The sequence below is a fragment of the Typopeltis vanoorti genome, chromosome 15 (genome assembly GCF_054136105.1).
Source record: "Typopeltis vanoorti isolate ZY-2024b chromosome 15, IOZ_Tvanoo_1.0, whole genome shotgun sequence".
In the NCBI taxonomy this organism is placed as follows: domain Eukaryota; kingdom Metazoa; phylum Arthropoda; class Arachnida; order Uropygi; family Thelyphonidae; genus Typopeltis; species Typopeltis vanoorti.
In genome coordinates, this window is record NC_143563.1 from 64,456,166 (window position 1) to 64,480,008 (window position 23,843).

Consider the following 23,843-nt stretch of genomic DNA (forward strand, 5'->3'; position numbering starts at 1 on the left):
GAATATCAAAAGCCAGTATTTTCGTTGTTTAGGAAGAGATGTTAGTCAAGCTTCATGTTGAAAATGTCTCTGACAGTGGTTATTGTGGACTGAAATTTCAGAGTTCGAAGGCTACTGATGGATAAAGACACCTTTATTGTAGAGACTATAAATATATCGGTTACTACTTATTTAATGCGCACTTTTTTTAATTTTTTTAAAAATCTGGTCTTCCTCATAAGTACACAATTTTCATTCCACTTTCAATTTTGACGCTTTGCACTCAAAATCAGAATTGTGCTGGGGATTAACCAATGGACAACAAACAAATATCAACAGAATGTATATTGCAAGTTTATCAAACAATATCTTCCATACTGATAGGGATGTTGGTATTCTTTTCGACAGAAAAAGAGGAATTGTAATATTGTGAGACTATACAAATCCAGCCAGTAAAAGCACTTCTTTTTAGATGTTTTATCAAATAAAGTAATAAAAAGGTTCATGGTAGAAATATTTATTGATTAAAACCTGTGCTAATTAGGGCACAATTCCTATCATCCATCTTTTCAAGAAATACTAAATGTAACCTAGTTTCCATTCCTTAATAAAAATTCCTCTTAATGCACGTGATGCATTTCATCAACTTCATGCTTGCTTATTAATAAGGTCTACCAAAACTTGTCCTTCGTATAAACATTCGTCCCCTTCACACAAAATCTTCTTCCGTCTTTGATGAAATGTTTTATGCGAGCGAATGAGTTCCCTTGAGCTGTCCATATAGATAGCCCTCTCAGATCTGTTTGCAGATATCGCAGCACCGATGTTCTCGGAACACGTAGGGTTATCGATGGCTTCTTGATCGATTTCATAGTCGGCCGAACCCAGCTGCCTTCACAGTGACTTTCCTTTTGCATCGTCCAGCTAGTTTTGTCACACCCGCAGAGCGAATGGGGACTGCATCCTTTGTTATCACACATCGATACCGCGGGGATATTTTGTTATTCGAACTCCGAAATCCCGTTGAATACGGTTGTTCGTGACTCTAATAAAGATTCCAACTTCCTGCAGACGATACGCAACACACGTGTTTTTTTTTCCTCTTTGTCTGCAGCACAAAAAAAAACTTAAGGAAGTGCCAGAGAGAGAGAGAGAGAGAGAGAGAGAGAGAGAGAGACTTTAATACATATTGTATATGATCTGTATTAGTAAATTTTATATAAATATAAGCTCCTCCGTAATGAAATTGGAAGAACGACGGTACGTTGCACCCCTTGATTGGAAAAAACCTAAGTTTGATTCTTGTCGTGACGACAGGAATGTGTTTTTTTTTTTTTTTCAATTGAAGGTGAGTTAGCTGATCGCATACGGAGGTAGTAGGCTTTTCTTCCAGCATACAGACAAATCGGCCTTAAGAACACACGCAAGTTACATACAATAAATACTAGTGGAGGTGGTGGGCAGTAGATGGCATTGGTGTAGGTGAGGATGGTAGTGACGGTTCGCTGTAGTTGGTGGAAATGAAGAGTTGTGAGGTGGGGGGCTCTCCCTCGATGAGTCCAAAAACTCATTGAGGGAGGTGTCAAGTAATAATATAATAAACGACTTCTAACTTATCAAAAAATTATTATCATGGACGTTGATTTAGCTCTTACATGTATGTTTTCTATTTAACTATGATGTTAATAATTATATAATGTTTTACTTTCATGTATTGATTTGTTTCCAAATGATCACTTGGATAGCACAACTGTTTAAAAGGTGATTTTCTGTATTTGTTCAACCAGCCTTATTTCCTTAAAGAAGCTCAGAAATCAATTGTCACATTTATCATTGAATAATAACAGATATAGGTACTTCGATGCAGATCCGATAATCTTTCAAGTTTCAGATTACTACACACGCACGCACGCACGCACACATAGAGAACAGATAAATTCTCGTTCTTTAGCTATAAGAATTGCATGTTGCTTTATTAACACGAAATAATTATTTAGCACTTGTATAGCTCTATAGGAATGGCATGGTGCAAGCCTTTTGTAGGTTCGATTCTAGTCATCCACTAGAGTAACTTTTTGTAGGCCTTTCTTCGGCTACCTACAGAGTTGGTCGATCTATCAAGTAGTGTTTCCCCTCCAGGAAACTCGGAAGTTTTAAATTCGCAACTTAAAAAATAAACCGTATAACTCCCACTATTCCAGACATATGTATACCTGTTAGGATTTAGAACCAAGAGATGGTTGCATATGTAGCATGAATCCCCCTCCCCCGAAGGTCTTGATCCCTTTACAGCCCTGAATCTTAGTTGTCAGTGATGATTGAAAGATTGAGACCACTGCCTACAGATCTTCAAAACGTTTGTGCTAAAACAGCTCTGTCTACTCCATTTTTTTTTTCTTTTCAGAAAATAAAAGGCATCAGAAGATTTGTTGGGAACTTCCACCGTGTCCCAGGAATATCGCGAAAAAAAAACACTTAATTCTAGAGCACTATTCGTCAATGCATATATTGAATACACTGTTTGTTAATTGCTTGTATTCTCCCGAAGGTGTTCCCTTTTGGAGGAATTAAAAAAATCACTTTCTGGGAGTAGAAATTCTGCTATATCCATAGGTGGCCGGCTAACTCATTTATAATTGAAAACCCCTTATATATAGTTTTTTTTCTTCTCTCAACTAAATGTGCATGGTGTTTCTTCCTTCTAACTGCTATAGAGGCAATTAACAAGACAATATGACTTCCCTGCCTTTTTCTATCTCATGTTTTTGTGGAGTCATGTTAATTTTATTTAGAGTAGAAATTGATGAAATACGGTTAAAATTACCTTCTTTTTAGAACTATTTTTTCCGGTATAAAACCGCAAACAAAGATGTCAAATAGAAACTATGTTTTTATTTCGACTAGTCTCGTGAAACAAAGTATTTCACGAAACCACTCAAAATAAAATGATTTATTCCTTAGTAGTAGTATTCAAATCATTGGCACTTCATCAGGAACTAACATGAATAACCTAAACATTTGAAAGCAAGTAATATCAGTCAACTTCTGTAGTGAAAAATATTTGAAAGCGTTTAAATTGCTTGTTGGTTAATAGGCTGTTAGTTCGAATCCCGCTGTAGGCATGCATAACTGGAAGGTCTTTCGGTGGGTAGATGAATTCCATCGACTCAAGCGAGCTTGTTAGAAGCTTGAAATGGCTTGCAAATATCTCCATGTAACATGGAAATGTTTTCAGATTTCTAGAGCAGTTTCTAGATTATTTAAATGTTAACTTATATCACTGGAATTGATTTTTCAGCCTTTTGTAGGTGACATTCACATAGTGCAGGGGGGTCTTCAACGCATGGCCCGCCAGCCATTTTGAAAAAATAACTACTTAACATTAAAACGCGATCAAATAAAAAAAATAATTTCAATGAAGCCCGCGGGCCACTAAGCTATACTGCGGTATTTAGAATTGTAAGATGCTTTCCAGATTCACAAGGAACACTGTGTATTTGATACTTGACATGAAATCCTATAAATATAAATATTAAATAGACATGCTGCTTCAGCCATCTACCAGCGCCAAGGCGGGGTACTTAGTACTAACGTCGCAGGTGGATGTCTGAAGCAGTAGTTCGTTCGAATGCGCTGTCTAGTGCCTTCCAGATACATCTCGAAGGTTCTCGATACTTCGTTATTTTCATATAAATACAAGAGGATCTCATCCACAGTCAGTTGTAAACAGTGTGATATTCGTGTACAAGCTCACGCAGGTTCATCATGTCAGTGTCAGCCATAGCCTATTGTGGTTTTATATTGTCAGACTTTTTTTTTTTTCCATTAGTGTGAGATATATTCAGTGGATAATAACCGTTCAACGGCCATTTCGGATCATTTTTTGGGTTCACCTTCCATCACTATGGCGTCTACGAGTAAAAAGCGTAAATCAAGTGATTCTTGTCGGGTTTTTAATGAAAAGTGAACCAATTTGTACTTTTTTTTTTGTGCCGATCAACGATAAACCAGTGTGTTTAACTTGTCGTGAGTCAGTGTCAGTATCAAAAGAATACAATATAAAACGACACTATGAGACAAAAGCATGCGTCCAATTTCGATCACCTTCAAGGGCGGCTTCGCGTGGACAAAGTGAACCGTCAACAAATTGTTTTAAAATGCCAGCAGGGTACGTTTAAAAGCCAGGAGAAGAGAGCGCGTCAAAGTTTATGTAATAGCTGAAAAAAGTTCTAAAAAATCAAAAGCCTTCTTGGATGGCGAGTTTGTGAAAGAGTGTCTTATCGCCGTTGGGAATATTCTGTGCCCAAATAATAAGGAAGTGTTTTAAAAAACGAGTTTGTCTGGGGAAACTGTAGCACGGCGTGTCGAAGAACTTGCCAGCGACATTGAAGGAACTTTAAAAAAAAAAAAGCGATCATCCCAATTTGTGTCATATTCACTTGCTTTAGATGACAGCACACACATTTGTGAAGGATACAGCACAAGTGGCTATCTTTGCCCGTGGCATTGATCAACAATTCAGTGTGACAGAACTGCTAGCGCTCGTACCTATGAAGGGAACGACGAAAGGCACTGATATTCTTGAAGCAGCCAAGAAAACGCTCCAGCGTTTCGACCTAAGCTTAACCAACCTCGAGTGTGTAGTAACTGATGGTGCCCCTGCTACGGTGAGAAAGAACGAAGGATTTGTTACGATGCTACGGAAAGAACCGAAACTAGAAAGAAAAGATTTCGTCCATTACCACTGTTTAATTCACCAGGAGAATTTGTGCCCGAAAACTGTTGGATATTTGAGAATGTCATGAAAGTTATTGTGACTGTCGTCAACATTATTAGGGGAAGAGGATTGAATCATCATCAATTCCAAGATTTTTTGACCCAAGAGTGCGAAGCGGATCACGGCTAGTTTATTATAGTGATGTGCGATGGTTGAGCAGAGGGAAGGTTCTTAAATGAGTCTTTGACTAAAGGAGCAAAATACAGCAGTTCATGCACTCCAAGGGGAATCCGATTGCGGAATTTAACGATCCGAAGTGGATGACAAACTTTGCCTTTGTGACCGACATCTCGTTGCATATGAACGACCTAAATACTCAGCTACAATCCAAAGATCAACTGGTGCATACTCTGTTTGATCACATCAAAGCTTTTGTGGCCAAGCTCAAACTTTGGGAGGCACAACTCGCAAAAAAAGACTTAACTCATTTCAGCTACTCTCTGAGTCCAACTGTTCGTCTCCTGATGAATCGGCTACAAAATTAGTCCTGTTGCAAAGTGAGTTCGAAGAGAGACTTAGTTATTTTCGTAACCAGCAGTCTTCTTTAGATTTATTTTCAATGCCATTCAGTGTCAATGCTGCCGAAATGCCAGGCTCGGTACAAATGGAGCTGCTTGAACTCCAAAACAACTCTTCTTTGAGAAAAAAAATTATTCAATGTGTCCATGCTTGCATTTTACAAAGACTATATTTCTGTGGATGCATTCCCTAATCTGCGCCGGCATGCTTTGAATATGTACGCTTTGTTAGGAAGCACATACTTATGTGAGCATCAAGACAAGAACTCAGATTACGGACCAACATCTCGAGAATACTCTGCGCATAGCGACTTCCAACATTGATGCCAACATCGACAAGCTGATCAAGGAAAGGCATTGCCAAGTTTCCCATTGACATTGTAAAGAATGAATATTTTCTTCAATAAATTATCTTTTTTTCAAGTATTAATTGCATTTACTTATCATGAACCCGACTCCTATCTACGCTCTTAAAGCTGAGTTTGTTTATTTTTATAGGATTTTATGTAAATTATCAAATGCACAGCGTTCCTTCTGAATCTGGAAAGCATCTTACGATTCTAAATACCGCAAAATAGCTTGGTGGCCTGCGGGATTCATTGAAATTTTTAATGCGACCCGCACTGTCTGAAAGGTTGAAGATTCCTGACATAGTGCATGATGATCTGTATATGACTACAATACCGTGCAACGTTAGAAGATTAAAAATAACGATTCACTTATCGACCATTTATCAGAGGTTTTAAGTCCACATATTAATACCTGGCTACTATAGAATAATGTTAGTCGATTACAATTTATTACTAGGTTCAGTTACTCTATACACTAATAATTATAGAGAATAACATGCATATTTTAGATTTTCAGTCATGTTTATTTTACTGTTTGTCAAAACAGTTCAGTCATGGTTTTTATAAGATATAATTAAGGTACATAATTAAAAGTAGTGATGTTACAAGGCGCACAAATGCTATATGCTCGTTAATAATTCAAATTATTTGCAGCTTCATATACACCTCGAATCAAAAAATTAGAATAATCAAAGAAAATATGTTGACTGATTTGTAATTCTAATTTATTGCAACCATGTAAACACACAAAAATGTAATATAAATGATAAGAAAACTATTATTTGAAAACATTCATAAAATTAGAATAATTTTTAACGTGGTTCAAAATATTAGAATATTCCACATTTTTCCGATTAGTTTTGAGGAGAGCATAGAAATAGCGTATGTTTCAGTAGTTGCGGGACTGACCCCTGTGTGAGGAATAGTTTGCGCGTGGATTTCAGTTAATCATTTGCTAAACATGGGTCGAACGAGTGACATATCGGAAGCTAAGAAGTTTCGTATGGTGTCTCTGCACAAAGAAGGCCAAACTCAACAGTTTATAGCTAAGGAATTGAAATGTTCTCAAGCAAGCTAAGTAGAGTGTTGAGACAGTATTCTAATAACAGGAGTTTTCAAAATAATCGCTGATAGCGGTCGAAAGGTAATAACTACATCAAGAGATGAGAGGAGATTGAAGAATATCATGAAGCAAAAACACTTCCGAAGTGTCAAGTATTTTCACAGGAGATGGAGAGAACTAGGTGTGAATGTGTCTAAATCTACGACGTTGAGACGACTTCACAAATTGGGTTTTAAATCAAGTGTGCCTAAGACGAAGCCGCTTATAACTTCCAAGCCAAAGGCAATTAGAGTGCGATGGTGTAAGCAAAGACTGATGTGTGGTCAAGAGGACTGGAAAAAGGTTTTTTTTTAGCGATGAAATATGTTTTGTGATTGAAATTTGTCCCATGATCATCAAGGGATACGTGTTTGGCGTCTTAAGTAAGAAGCATTTGATAAAGAATACAAACGTTCGGTGACATTTGCAACCTCTGTCATGGTATGGACTTGTAAGAGTCCAGATAGGCTGTGTATTGTGTCATTCACAGCACAAGACATTCTTCAGCACTTTATGTTACTGGCATCGGAAGATGCCAATAATATATGTGATTGTGATTTCCTTTTTCAGCAAGATTCAGCTTCTTGTCACACTTCCAAGACCACTACTAGATTGCTGAAAGAAAGGCAAATCAATGTAATTCCTTGGCCGGCAAACTCACCAGATTTAAACCCCACACTTTGTGAGGAATTATGAAGAAACTTCTTCAAGAAGTTTCCCTAAGAGACAAAAATGAACTTGTTTCTAGTCTGCATACCATATGGACATGTTTTGATTTAAAAAAAAAAAGTGAACCGCTAATAAATAAAATGCCCAACTATTTATAAACGGTCGTAAAAGCTAAGGGAGATGCAACAAAGTACTAATTATCATGTTGCTTCCCTTTGACTGTAATTGTTATGAATTTATTTTCGCATTATTCTAATATCTTGAGCCACGTTAAAATTATTCTAATTTTGTGAATGTTTTCAAATACCAGTTTTCTTTTAATTTATATTACATAGTTATGTGTTTACATGGTTATAGCATTTACAAAGTATGTAGATTTAGATGTTAATTCATATTTGGTAATAATTATTTCCTATGCAATAAATTAGAATTGCTAATCATCCAATACATCTTTTGATTATTCTAATTGTTTGATTCGGAGGTGTAGATTCAGTTATAATAGATTTATTACCATTGTTTTATTAATAATTTACTGATATTTTCCGTTCATTTATTAATTCTAGAAGCATTTTTTTCGGTTGTAAAATTATCGCCTTTTTGTGTTTTTCCATAACGTTATCTTCATATTTGAACTCCACATGTTACAAGAACTAGAAGTCTTTACGGTTCATCATGAACGCCTTTGAATTTTGTAATTGAATCACATCAACAGAAAATTATTTTATTCACCAAACAAACTGATTATCTACCTTTTGCAAATCTTTTTAAGATTCAATTTCACGTATAAGATTTTACAGGCGAAACTGGCATGTCCTAACTTGTTTTCTCTAATATTTAACTTTATGCGCCTTTTATAATTTTTGAAATGCAATACAAAAATCATTTACAAGGGTTCTTCGGTTTTAGGCCATCGGCATTTCACTGTGGACTTCCTTATAATGTTGTATACTTATATTATAAATCTTTCTAATTAAAAAAGTTTTTTATGATCATCTAAACAACTAAAAAGCATTTCGCACTCAAATCTGTACTTTAAAAGATGAGGAAGCACTCACTAGAAGCTTATCGGACATTTACCAGAAACTTTAATTATTGTTTCTGCATCGTTTGTAGCTAGAATGGCAACACAGTAAACGCATGGCGTGATTAGCGTATTAAACATATTTTAATTTGCAGCGTTTGAGAAAACGTTGCATAAAAATACACAGAACCTTTATACTGCTTCACTGATTGTGTCAATATCAATATAACTGAAGATATCATTACCCATCCATTAATAACAAATAAAACTTGAGGCATTGTGGCAGACTGTTATTCTTTTCGTACATGAGCTCACTTACCGACCAGATTTTTATGTCGGCTGTTCTGATAAATGGCGTTAATTAGGTATTTTACATAAGACCTTCCTTCATAAAATTTATTCTGCAGTACATTTAAAGCAAGTCCGCATTAAATTTCATGTGATTGTTTTTTTTTTTTAAATTAATTTAGGTTTCCATTTAAACTTCTCGAACTTTTCAGAAGTAATTTGCTTAATTTGAAATAAATATGAATATTTATCGCAGATGAATTTAGCTTTATAATTTTTCAACGTATCAAGAAGTGATTCTGAATTTTATTGCCAGTTATTATTTTTCATTAATAATCATCAATATCTTCGTATAAGATGTGGAATTGGGTGGGCAGACATCAAAGTAGAATTGCTATTAATTTTTGCTAAATTACTAGAATTCATTAGTCTGAATGGAACACTCACTGAGTTCATGAATTAAGCCAATTTTGAAAATCAGAAAGTGTTGTTATAAATTTGATTTCGTTCTTACTCTTTCGTTAAAAAAATGAGAAACATTTTAAACAGAAATTTAGCTAATTTTACAGAGCAAATTTATAGAAATATGATCGGAATTTCTCGACCACCTGTCTTTCCTTTTCAACTTATAATCAACTGATACCATGGGTGACCAAAACCTGGTTCGCGAGTCACATGCAACAAACAACCCCGATACATATATTATTTTTTTTCCCCACAGACATCTCAATACTTAACAACACATATATACATATGTGTCGCAATACATATATTTATCACATAATACAAATATATTAAAACCGAATGAAATTTGAATTGGCAGTAAAATGTATCATGCGTGCGACATTTTGTTCGGCGTGACAGGCACCAACGGGATAATATAATTAACATCAGTCTTCACTCACCGGTATATCCAGCAGTAATCCTCAAATTATCTTGCAGGCTTCGTTGGGACGAGTAAGTGTGTACCCGAACATGCAAATTGAAATAAACTGATTTATGAAGAAGAAAATTGTTTTTAAGCAGGAGTGACGGGGAAAGCTTTGTCTTTATTATTAAAGACAATTTGCCTTAACATCACATCGGCCAGATTTTAAAGCATTAACAACAAAAATGAAGATCCAACCTACTCGTAAGCCTTCTACGAGTAGTTAAATAGTCTAATATTGTGAATATAATTATGTATGTGTTTTTAATAATTAAAATATTTAGAAAATATGGCCTGGGAAACTTGGCCAGTCCTGTATATAGCAGAGATAGTAATGATTATCTTCATTGGCTGTTCTGTGTTCATACATGCTCGAGAAACAGGAGTCATTGTAAAAGTTCTGTATACCCCGCATGCGGGGCCAGTGTGATGCACTAGTTTACACCTTCATGTAAGTTGTACAAGCCAGAGTTTGGAAGGGCGTTTTTCTGTTCTTGTTCCACGAAACATCAGACTTCGAAATGGAAGCAGAATCTCATTTTGAAATCTGATATCCTGTCATGTTGCATGACAATGCGAGACCACATGTTTCGCATATGTATTTGATCTTATGAAAAAAAAGTATGGATGACAGATTTTCCCTTCCCTCTCCTTCGTATAATTTTGACGTGAGACCTCCAGACTTAAGGTCTGTTCCCTAAGTTGAACGGACCATCCCATGCTTCACTGCCATTTGAAAATGTCTCTTCTGAAGTGACTCGACTTATCAAAAAAACAAAACGACAGGAATAAAGACTTAAACGTTAGGCAGCAATGATAAGACAGATATGGAGACTATATGCGAAAGGCTACGTTTTGTTATATTTGGTCTAACAATAGGAATGTGTGCAGAACTTTTGAAATGTTCCTCATAGTACTTTAAACTCAGCGTTGCTAGAAGCTGCGTGGTAGCATTGTTATTAATAGGAACTGTAATTATGAGCGTAAATTCATATTAACATATGCTATATTGCATATTATCCTTATCGTTCAGTCCTTAAATCATTTTCCAGCTGATTTCCTTTTCTATTTGAGTCTTATTTACATAACTTTGTTTTTTTTTTTAAAATATAGATTTGACTTCCAGTATTTTCAAACCAGATTCAGTTTCACTACGATAAATCTTCGTACTTCGATTTTAAGCGGCTCCGTGACGTAGTTGGAAGAACGACGGTACATTGCGCCCTTCGACTGGAAAAGGCCTAAGCTCGGTTTTCGTCGTGACGAGAAGACTCTTTATATGGACTTTTTTTTTTTTTTCCTTCTCAATTTGAAGATGAGTTAGCCAATATCATACGGAAGTGTCAAGGTTTTTCATTCCGCATACAGGTCATGAGAACACACACAATTTGCAAACAGTATATACTCTTGGTGGTGGTGGGCGCTGTGTTTTGATTGTAGTGGTGTCGTGTTGAAGGATTAAGTAAAGGAAATGGTGAGTTGGGGTAGTGAGCCCTCCCACAATGAGTCCTTGTACTCCTTGAAGGTGTCACATAATATAATACAATAGATTGACTCAATTGCTGTCATCAGACCTTCATGAATTAACCGAGAAATTCATTACCAGATAACTTTTGCTTTATAGATTTTCCCAATTAATTCGTCGTGGATATGTGCAAGAAAGGTTGGACGGAATGTAAAGCAAGATTTTCCATTAAAATTTTGTAAACGAGATAAAGGCTTACTGAAGTTGAACAAATCCTTTCTGATTTGACTGGAGTTTCGTGCATGGCAACGACGACATTTACGCGGAATATTGAAAGAAAAAAAAAGACCTTGTAAGCAATCTTTCTCATTCACTTGGCGAGATAAATCATACCCTACACAGTTATGTTTGTATTAATTAGGAAGACGGTTAAAAAGACGTATCAATTTCAATTTTCATAAATATGATTTCTTTCAGGTAAAATCGATGTCGCTACTAATCCCACTTTTCGATGGGAAAGTTTGTTCTAGTCGTTGATTCTTAATTAAATACGGCGAAATTTGATCCTTTTGGGATTCATCACTCGCTCCGTCAGACTCCCACACAACTACCCCACGTACGTGCATAAAGAGATAATTGGATTATATGGAACCATTCGGAATCACCTTAAATGTTACACGCTTATCGTGTTCTTGTGTGGGATCACGAGCTCAACTGCTCCTCCAACACAAGTCTGCCAGGTTAGTTGGATTAAAGCTTTGCATTTCTTTCTATCCTTCGACATTCTTTATGTGGATTATTCCAGCTCAAGTTTATTTTTTTCTAAAATGTCTTTTATCTGATTGATCGACCTTTTCCATGGTTCTCCCACTTCATTTCATACAATCTTGGTATGAAGAATGCCAAGAAGAAATTTGTGTGTGTGTGTGGGGGGGGGGGGGGATCATCAGTATAACTGCTACAACAAAACAAAATCTATCAGATTGGGTGAATTAAAGCTTTCATCCCAATGTATACCGTTCCATCACAAATTTCTTTCTTCTTTTTTTTTTTTTTTTACATTCCGCTTATCTGGTTTGTCAACCTCTTCCGTGGTCTTCCTCCTGTCCCCCCACGTCTTCATTTCCGACATTCTTCTTGGTATGAAGAATACTAAGGTTTTGCTTGTGTGAGTGTGCGCGCGCGCGCGCGATATCCCTACAGTATCCGTTTATCAGAATTTTATTGTTTGTCATTGCCTCAAATTTCCAGATAAATTTAGTTATCCACGCTATCATATTTTAAAACGCTATCATATTTTATGCTAATTTAATCGAATTCTGATCATTTTTTGAGTTTCTATTTTTCGTTACTTTCTTTAGAATTGAACACTCTTCTGGCTTTCACATACCTAAACTCGAAATCAATTTATATGCTAATAAACGTGATTAAACTTCGGCATTGCAGCAGTAATTTAGAGCAAGAGAAAGAAGGAAAAAATATAATTAAATATCTCAACAGAAGAAAAAAAAATGGCATTATAGTAAATTATAAAAATTCTGGGTTAGTGAAGAGGGGGAAAAACAACTCATATCGAAAAAGACACACGTAGAATCACTTGAGCGAGCCACGCTTTCATAAGTTACATTATTAGTCTTGATACGTAACTAATATAACTCAGCAATCTTAAAAAGTTTCATTCTTTTACTCTTTTTTAATTCAAGGAAGGAAACATCTAAGTTTTCCATCTGACATTCAATTAATAAACTATTGTACAAAAGAAGGATCTAATGAATAAAATTATCTAACATGTAATACTCGAAATAAATGTTCTTCATTCAGAAAATCCTATTCTTTAACCGTTTTTCACTGAGTGAATCTTTTAATGAATGAAAAAGAACAAAAATAAGGCTTATGTCGATTGTCTGACTAGCCATATCAGCATTCATGCCATTGTTAAAATGGTATATCTTAAATGGTCCCGTGATTCTTTATATTTCGCATTCAAGTTTCTTTCATTCCAACAACGAAGCAAAGAGACTTTATTTTTATTTTTAAACTGAATAGTTAAGTAAGAGAAAGTGCTTTCTTTCAACAGATAATCTTATTCAAGTATTCACGCTTCAGGCATTCGCTGCATAATTTTCTAATGAATTTTTTTTTTTTTTTTTTTTTTTTGTCTTACTCGTTTCTCTGCGGAGCTGTTCTAACTGTTCAACTTCATTGGAAACCTGTTAAAAGAAAAAGTCCAAATTAAGAATTACTTTCTTAACAATTAAAATAAATAGAATTGTCTTTTATCAAGAAATGGCAATTGCTTTTTTAAAGATAGACATTGAATTAGAGCTATTTAACTGAACGAATTATGTAAGATACATTTTAAGTGTCCATTGCCTTTTTAAAATGTGCAAAAATTGTTTCTTTGTTATATTTTATGAACAAAGCTTAAAAATGTTATGGAAATTGTCAGCGTTTTCTTCCTGAAAGAAAGTGGTAATTAAGTTTCTGATTGCGTTCCCTCTCACTTTACAGGAACTGACAACCAATGTTAGTCGACTTGAATTGTATTTTTGTGTGTATTTATTCTTTATAAAACCTAAACAAATATTACAGAGGTTATCTGCGAAAATGCAAATATTACATGAATGTAACTACGAGTAATTATTTGACAATAACATGTGGTTAAAGTAGTAACTCTTTACGAACATCGTCTGTTTTTCTATTTGGTCGCCGTTATGATAAGATTGGTCTATCTCTCTCTGAATATAAATTTCTACTTCGTATCATTTGTTTTTATTTTTCTCTTTATTTTAGCAGATTATTATCGTTTGTGTTCCTCTCTCTCTCTCTCTGTCCAATTTTTTTTTTTACTTTTTTATGACATCTTTTTAATTAATGTGACAAGTTCTGCTGTCGTGAAAGTATTACCAGGGAGGTGAGAGTAATTTTAAAAGTTACTATTAGCTTTTCTTCAAAATTTCATTTATCTGAATGAGTTTTTCCCCTATCCAAGAAGAATTCAATCATTAGTTTCAACTGATAACAACCATAATTACAGTATCAGGTTATTTAGCATTTGCTAAACTAGATGATAGGTACCTGAAGTCTCAACAGCAAGTTTGTCTCGGAGTTAGAGGCGTTACAGATAGGTCATACTGCGGTAAGCTATAATCCATGATTCTAGTTACGTTTGCTTGTCTGCATGATTCGCGTAGATAAGGAAATACTGTATTACTTCATTTGACTTAAGAGATCTGGTTAACTTGTGAAGACCGCATGGTTGAGGTAGTGACTCTCAAATTAAGAAACACTACGATTAGTAGAAAAAATTACTAAACTTAACGCAATTCAAATATGATAGAACAGTTAAAAGGCAATTGAACGTAGCAACTGTCTTGGGCAATGTATATAACATCTTTTCCATGACTTAGTGTATCTTCTCCATATACTTGATGTTTTTCTGTTATTTGTTTTTGTAACGTTCTTAATTTGAAAGCCAACGTCGCTTAAATCGAATCTTTATAATCCGAACGGATTTTTATTAGTGAAAATTCTATTTACAATTATTTAAATTAAGGGGATATTAAATCCCACATTGTTTTAAAACCGAATAAGAAACTCAAAGATTGGAATCAGAGAGTTTCATGCCGAATATAGCAAACTATAAAAGTATCGGCGATTACTAGCGTGAGTAGTCCTAGTACGTAGTACAATCTCGGGCAACTCGCAGCAAAGGTGGTAAAGTTCGGATCGCTATTCTTGGTATTTTCCATAATAACAGCATACATTTCCCAGGAAATGTATGTTGTTATTACATTATGGTGGGAGGCCACTACCCAGACCGGTTTCAGCCTTTTTTGAGGCTTCATCAGTGAGTAGCTAGACCAAATAGATACCAAAGGGTATAGCCAAAAGAACTTATATACTCTGCTATACGAGTTGTCAAAAAGGTGCAACCATTAAGGTTACGCCGAAATGAAGCCTATTGGCTCTTTATATTTAAGTAACTTAATGGTTGCACCTTTTTGACAACTCGTATAGCAGAGTATATAAGTTCTTTTGGCTATACCCTTTGGTATCTATTTGGTCTAGCTACTCACTGATGAAGCCTCAAAAAAGGCTGAAACCGGTCTGGGTAGTGGCCTCCCACCATGTAATAACAACATACATTTCCTGGGAAATGTATGCTGTTATTATGGAAAATACCAAGAATAGCGATCCGAACTTTATCACCTTTGCTGCGAGTTGCCCGAGATTGTACTACGTACTAGGACTACTTGCATTAGCTCATGCTAGTAATCGCCGATACTTTTTACTATATTCGGCATGAAACTCTCTGATTCCAATCTTTGAGTTTCTTATTCGGTTTTAAAACAATGTGGGATTTAATATCCCCTTAATTTAAATAATGTTTATATCGCCGAAATGAAGCCTATCGGCTCTTTATATTTAAGTAATCTATTTACAATGATTATAGCGATCAGATGTGTGTAAGTTGTCATTTATCGCATCATCACTGATTGGTAACTAACCAATCGATTTTAGCTTTCAATTGAAATACGGAGGTGGCACCCCCCCCCCAGAAACTCGGGATTTTCATCCCGCAAAGCAGGCAAACCGGCCATTAGAATATACGCTATTAACAGACATAATACACTGACCTCGTAGCCAGCATTGCTTCGGCTGTAAATCTAAATAAACCAAACCAATCGATTTTAGCTGCAGTCAAGATTCCGCCATGCGCTGATGTTTTAATGAAATTTACATCCATCTCCAGCTAGGATGGAGTTATTTGATAAGACTGTGGGTATGTTTGAGTTTCTTTAAATGTTTTTATTATTATTTGGGTACCACCAAGAATTTCCTCTTGGGACTCTTGGAAGCGTTCAAATATGAGCACCTGCATTAATATCTAATTATTTTCGTTCTTGCCATAGTTTTCTCAGCGCTTTCATTGAAAATATGAAACGATGTGCCGATAAAATTAAAAAATAATGCAAATATTTGATTATTTTAATATATTTATTATTTGAAGCTGTAAAGTTTTAGAAATAATTTTACAAAACTGAGTTTTTTTAGTACCTCAAATACATATGATACTTTTAATGGTAACGACGACCTGGCATTTCCGCCCTCCGACTAGTAGGCTGCTGATTCGAATCCCAGTGTGGGCATGGATATTTGCAAAAGTCCTTAGGTGGTAAATGATTTTCATCTCTCTCTCTCTCTCTATGAGAGAGAGAGACTACCTTACTGTTTATTAGAGGCTCGAAGTGTTCGAAAAAGTTCCACAGTTGGTCCTCTAAAACAGCGGAACTCATCTAGCCCTTAACTTACAGTACTAATTGCAAGTTTACGGCCTTTGGTGGATGATTCACATTTAAGTTAAAAAAAAAAGAATAAAGAATATACTGTACATCACAAAATTAATGTAGCGAAAAGAAAAATGTAATACATTTACCTAGATTTACTTTTGCATTTATTTAGATTTACATTTACTGATAATTGAGACATTTGAAGAAATTCCACTAACACAAGCATTAGACTTAAGTTTTCATTTATTGTAAACATTGATTGTTCTTTCTGTTTCACAGAAACTCCATTTTTAGATCAATTGGCTGGCCTGTTCATCCAGCCGAATACTTTTCAGAATTTTAGTTAGGGCTTAAGTATCGTATTGTTGGTGCAGTATCGTCTGTTCCTACAGCTATTAGAAAATGCTTTTTATGAACTTGAACGCTGGTATTACATTGATTATAGTAAATGATAGAAGAAATAAACATTTATCAAAAATTCTATACCTCGAACATACACTAAAAGTGATAAATGCTTCCGTTCATGTCAAATTTATTTTACTATCTCTACCAGTTAAGTTTACTTTTCAGTATATATAATTTGATAGCGCTCCTCAAAGACAATGTGACTAGCTAGGTTTATAAAACGGACTATGCATTAATATTTTATTAGCAAATTAAATTATCATTAATTGAAATTTTAAATGTATTTATGAAGAGTACAAATTTGAACATACCTAGGTATCTTGGAGGTAGGAATGATTTCAACATAAAATTAATCAGTTTAAAATTGTGCCAAAAAATATTATGAGATTGGAAAAACATGGACGACAAAGGACAAATAAATATGCATGGGAATATGAAATAACAAGAATGAACCCAATAGATAAAGGAAACTGTATACGAAATCATCCCTACCACCCCAAGATATCCAGATATGTTCAAATTTATACCTCTTTATAAATACAGTTGAAATTTCAGTTAATAATTATTCAGTTTTCTTTTTGATATCTTTCTATCGGAACGTCTCTGTCAAATCTTTATTCTCTTTTATAAACTCATCCTTCTTTTCCATTGCTTTACCATATTTTGTATTTATTTTTTTCCTTCTAACCCACCTTAGAAGGTTACCAGAAAGGAGGATTTATTCGTGAATTTATTTGATAAAAAAACCAGAAAAATATAAAAGGTATATAATTAAACTTTAAAGGTTTGATTGAGTTTGATGAGATTTTCGATTTCGTTAATTTTAAAAATCACTTTTTTACTGAGTGAATAAAATCTTTTTACTCTTTAGCTATCTCGGCCTAAACTAGACGCAGTTTACTGTTTTAATGCTGGATCTTATCCTCGAGAAGTTTTTCCCATAATTCGACTCCAGAATTTTAGATGTCAAAAAGTTATAAATTTATCTATAATAACTTTAAAATTCATCTCGTGCAAGTCAGATTTCATTAGGGGGGGGGGATACATAGCACCAAATCCACTTGTTTTTTCCGAGAAGGAAGACTTTTTATGAAATATATTGATTGAATATCGAGAAGAGAAAGATGAAGCATTTCATGGTTTGGACTGTGAAATGCTTCATCTCTTCCAAATGGAATGCTACGTGCTTTTGCGGTATGTAAAAACAAACCTAGCTTACGAAGAGCCTCCGTAGAGCAGTCGGCACAACAATGCCCTCTGGTTGGAAAGGCCTGGTTGATAAATATATACAACTCCGTCTCGAACGTGAAGAATGTCCTAGAACGTCCTCTGTTTTGCACCCGCAAAACAGACAAAACTACCAGAAGAACACACACAAATAAGCGACATAATACACTGGCTTCAATAGCCTTAATTGCTTCGGCCATAATTCCAGGTGGTACAGGATGATCATCTTTCCACAAGAGGATCATGTGGAAAGGCAAATATCAAAGATGATTCACCAACTGGCTTTATACGAAATATTTCCCTGCAGTTATCTGAAACTTTATTAGCTTCAAGCCGCTGTAGCATTTGCACATAAATACGTTTGATTTAAACGTATGAGCAGAGTAAAACAGAATACCGATTTGCATCTAGGAAATACTTGGAACATTGTCTTGAAATCTTAAACATGGTATCTCATTTCATGCACGTGATAGCTGTAATAAATTTTATTTTGTTTAAATATTTTGTTTAATAAACTTCTAAACGTCTTTTTTTCTATACAGTGATCGAGTGAAAAGTACTGGCTCAGTACATACCTTCTGCCAACGTTCTGACCAACCACAACAGTTGGTTGGATGGTGCTGTAAACTGAACCCATGGAGATGTAAACATCTCCTTTCAGCAGAACAGCTGGTACACAAAAAATGTGAAGCATTGGAGTGAACCGAACAAGTCGTTGTGTAAAACGTATGGTCATGAATAAAGATTTAGTTGGGGAGAATATGGAATGAATAGGAAAAGGATAGCTTGAAATGTTCGGTGAGATGTTACCATGCAGCGATCTGGTATTTACACGATAGTTTATTCGCAATACTATTATGCGGGAGACACCATCCTTGTTCAGTTCCTATAATATCGCCTGCCCACATGCAGTAGCGAAGACACAAGCTCTACACTTGAAGTTGCAAATAGGAAGACGTCCTGAATGCACGCCAACAAGACTTTGGTTCAATGCTGACATTCAGTATTGTCAGTACAACTCTCATAGTAAATGTTATGAATAATTGAAAAAAAAAAAAAGTTGCCCATTTTTCATTGCCGCTTGGTGTATTTGTTATCCCACACCCCCGTTATTCGTCGATCAGTTTTAATTTCCTTTGTTAACAGCTTTCGTTGGGACCTTCCTTCGGTAAGTTATGTAAAAACTGCTAAATCGACTTCATGGAACCTTAGTTGTGATCAAATGAGTTATTTGTTGTTTACCACAGTTCTGGTTGGGGGGGGGGAGACATTATTTCGCAAAGAGTCTTTTGCCCATGCTGGTTTTTTTTTAATTATTTTTTTTTTTACTCTATAATAGAGAAATATGACATAGGCAAGTAAAAAGTCACGTTACCCCATGGCGACCTGAGGGAAGTAGCGCTATCTGTTTAGGAAAATAACAAATATGATAACAGGTTAACTACTGTTCACGAAAACGTCAACAAGACTGTGGAAATGGAAATCAGTAGTTAAATCCGCAATGTGTCAAGAATACGATCTCTCGAAGTAGAAGATTCGGGGCTTACTTTACTCAAGTGGCATTGAGCTTGTTAACTCGATTACGTTCTAATGGTATTGCCAATAGCTTCCGAAAAGGGTTAATTATGCTTTCCTGTACCTCGGTGATAGAAGGCTTCGAAGCTCAGTTGCTAAGTTAAACGAACGTATGAACTCTGTTGCAATTCTCATTACCAATTAAGAACGAGCACGCTGATTTAAAGATATTTCCCAAAGCAAAAGGACTCGATGGTTGCGTAGTTAATTCAGACACTCCTGAGCGTGTAATACGAAAATGCATTGTTAGAGCACCTAGATTAATTAAAATTACTCCTTAAGAAAATTTGCATTCGTTGGAAAAGCACTTTTCACGAGAAATTCCAAGGAATACCTTTTACCATCTGTGAAACTGCCTATTATCGGAGACATTTCAAAATTAAACCAGAATTCGGATTATTTATTGGTCTTTTTTCTCCCGTATGTTAATTAAATGATACTATTAGAAGCAAACCAAACCTTGTTATAAAAATGTTCTAAACAAATCGAATGGAACAGCTGTTTTAATTTTCTAATCCATTTCTTCCTTCTTTTTTGTGGGCCGAAATTGTGCACTTTCTAAATTAGGGTAATGAGATGGAACGAAGGTTTCTAATGTTCATTAAAGACTTCGTTTGCATCGTATGATTCCAGGTTTATTTCGTTCTTATTTTGAATAGCTGGCTGTTGCTGTATTTACGGTAATGTAGTTAATCTAGCATAGTTGGAGAATGATCAGTTAATGAATTTTGCTATTTAACAGTAATCGGCATATCCTAACCAATCTTATAGTATTAAACGAAAGTTAGTAAAATATCTAATATTATTTTATAGCCAAGTAAAGAGAACAGTTTGCCTTTTTGATTTAACTTTCGAGAGTTTAAAAAATGAATAATTTATGAGCATGCGTAGGTTGCAAACATAAACTACTGAAACGTCTAATCGAATAAAAAAGTGATAACTTTGGGACCAATTTCATGTCTTGTAAATAATGCAGTATGAAGGCAACTCGTGACGACGTCATTTTCATAAATTCTGCGCACTTTTGAAACAGAGTTTGAGGCCTGCATTGTTTAGCTTCTTATAAAAAAAAATTAAAGTATGTTTATTAACCTAAGTTTTCGGCACAAAGATTTCGGTGTATTTTGTAAAATATATGAATAAATAATATTATTAGCGTTTTACTGTTTTGCTTACGCGAAAGCTAGCATAATATAGCCACGGAGAATCATTCATTGTGACTTGCTTTATACTTTCTGTGTTCCACCTGAATCGATCATAGTACGGGATAAGCAGTCTTTTTTTTTGTTTTGTTTTGTATTAAAAAAAAAAAGAACTGTTTTTTCGGTTGGTAAATGAAGCAGAACAAAACATTTAATATTAAAATTGAAGGAAGGAGGGATATAACGGGTAGGGAGTTATAATAGGGCGTTAGAGTTATTAACGTGCTTTTGTCTGCGCGAGAAATGTATACAATAAAATGCAGAAACAAAAAGTACATTCTTGTTTCTAAATAACAAAGTATACCTGAAGGCAAGTATCACATGTACTGCAAGACACGTTTAGATCTATCTTTTGTATTTCATTCTTTTAATAAAATCGTTGGATCGCGGAGAATAGTAAATAACTTTGCTTGTGTTCAATAAATTGACAAAAATTAGTTATTCGCATCTCTGTTCACGGTAAATATTTATCTAAGTACCTCCGTAGCGCAATTGGAAGCATGACGGAACATTTGCGTCCTTCGATTAGAAAAGACCCGAGTTCGATTCTCGTTGTGAGAAGGAATCTATATGGGCTTTTTCAATTCAAGGCGAGTTAGCCGGTCTTATACGGAAGTACCATGGTTTTTCATCCAGCATACAGACAAATCGGCCAGAAGAACACACGCAATTTACATACAAAAAGTGCTAATAGTGGTGGGCAGTAGATGGCATTGGGTGTAGGTGATGGAGTGGAAACGGTGTGCTGTAGGGTGCCCTTCCTCGATGAATCCTTGGAGGTGTCATTAATAATAATAATATCGTGCGTGCTTGTATTGCGTATGAATCTTTATTACAGGATTTAAGAAAACGGAAATGTAATTTTCTTAGTAAGAAAGTCACTATTTGTTATATAAATGATAATTTGCAAACAAAAACAATGCAGAATCCGACCAGTGTTGTTTAATTTTGCAGCGGCCGAAAAACATCTAAACCTGTTTTTGCGTGCTCACATTTCTCAAATAACTCATGATATTCTGTCTTAAAATTCTTTGTAGCAACTTCGGCAACAAGACGGAATTTTTCTAGAATACAGAAATTAAAATTTTACATTCAGTCGCTTAGCTTGTGGATATAACGAACTGATGATTATACTACTTCCTGCAAACGTGTAATCTACAGTAAATTTTGAAATACCACCGCTTCATCCTGGAAGGGGGGGGGTAGGATTTACAAAGTGCTTTTTACTCGCAAAATTCCGTCTATCAAAAATTCTTCCTCGTTTCAAAAGTGGTGCTGAGTCCCTTATTTACATCCAGATTGTAAAAGAAGACTAAACAATAGTCAAAAGACTACGGAACATCCACAACGATTATGCGAATTATAACAACCTGAAATATTTCGAAATCGTTCCAGCTTTTAGAGTTTCACCATTTTCAAAAACTGCGAAGTGAATCACAGCTAATTTGATTATTAGTACTAAAGTAATTCATAGACGTGGAAAACTTGCAATACACGTAAATTACGTAAAAAAAAAAAATAAAGCCTTTAAGTATATAAATTTATATTTGTGATTTAATATAAAGTGATTTATTTTTCTTTACGTGTATAGTAAGTTCATTGAACTGTGGATAGTTTGCCAGACTAAGATTGGATTTGGTTGTTAGGAATTTATGTGAGGCTAGCATATGTCCATTACATTTAGTGGACGACTTGACTATTTTGTGGGGCGAAAATATGATTTTCACTAGTAAAATATTTTCCACTTCTTTTAACTTTGAAAACATGATGAAAATGCTCCTCTCATCCTTAATGCGATTCCAGCTAAATTTCTAACCTGTAGGAATTCGGGTCACTCTTATTTGTACAGCAATATATACCAATAATTAAAATGTTCGGTTTCGTTTGTGATAAATGTAATTTTTAGGAACAAAAATAACAATCTAAGCTGCAGAAACTTAAAATTCATTTAAAAAACGACATGGAATTATGGATGGCGGTCTCCATCCAGAATTGTCCGTTTACTAATGTGACCATGATCGTTTATGCAATTGGCTTTTGTACCACTCGGTTGTAATTGAATCATATGTAAAGGTTTAATTTTAACCTTGTCTGAAACACCGCACTACAATCCATCACGACTGACTACCATCCCAATTAACCCACATAAATTTTCACGCCTTCACACCAGAGGTTGTTACCATCGATCACAACTACACTTGGTGGACGAGTAGAGCAATTTCATTATCATCTTACATCTACTGTCAGAAGCACATGCGGTCACGAGAATGACTACAGTTTGTGTGTAGAGCAACCACAAACTAACTGGCCATTTATTCTTTAGGCATGTTAGACATGATTAATTGAAGTATTATCGTCCATCAATGTGCATAACCCTATGTACTTCAACTTCTCGTTTAACCTGTGGAAACAGTTCATCATTGTTTTTTCCTTTTAGAGGACGACTACGATTTATGACACTGCAATAATGCTAAGCTTTATTCTCGTGTCTTAGGACATTGTTCTTACCTCTTTTTCAGAATACTTTACAATTTTATTTTGAATAAATATTAGTTGATGTGGATATTATGTTTACCGTGCATTTCTTCTTGTCTTCAGGATTTATATTCTTAAAGATGAAAATGAAACTGGGTAAAGCATGTATTGGTACATTTTTTCTCTATATCAAATAAATTTCAGTGGAAGAAATTAGTCATCAAAATTTACACAGACAAAAATTATAGGAGAGTTTCTGCAAGATTCCTGGACTTCGTTTACCACCGGACAGTCCATAATCATTATTTCAGAGTAATCAAAATTTACTGAGTGGAGTTATTGCGTACACCACTATAAATGTATTGTATTTGAACAAGGAAACTTGTATTTGAATTTGTACTTTTATTGTATTTGGACTATTTAGAATAATACTTGGATGAATGTGTAGCCAGGAATCACATTGAAAAAGCCTGAACTTAATTTACAATTTTAATGAATTTCTGATCACTGAAATTTTTAAGCTCCAGGATTTTGTTCTAAATCTTAAATAGATCTAAATTTGTTCATT

General features: G+C 34.9%; 1 protein-coding gene across 2 annotated transcripts in view; it reads right to left on the minus strand.

Annotated features, from left to right (window-relative positions):
• Window positions 1–23,843, minus strand: part of LOC150098824 (uncharacterized) — a 174,602-nt gene that overhangs the window by 40,881 nt on the left and 109,878 nt on the right. For both annotated transcript variants that reach the window (XM_090405474.1, XM_090405473.1), the window contains exon 4: window positions 13,262–13,307. In XM_090405474.1, coding sequence (XP_090261600.1) covers window positions 13,262–13,307 — 46 coding nt within the window. The remainder of the gene's footprint in view (window positions 1–13,261; window positions 13,308–23,843) is intronic.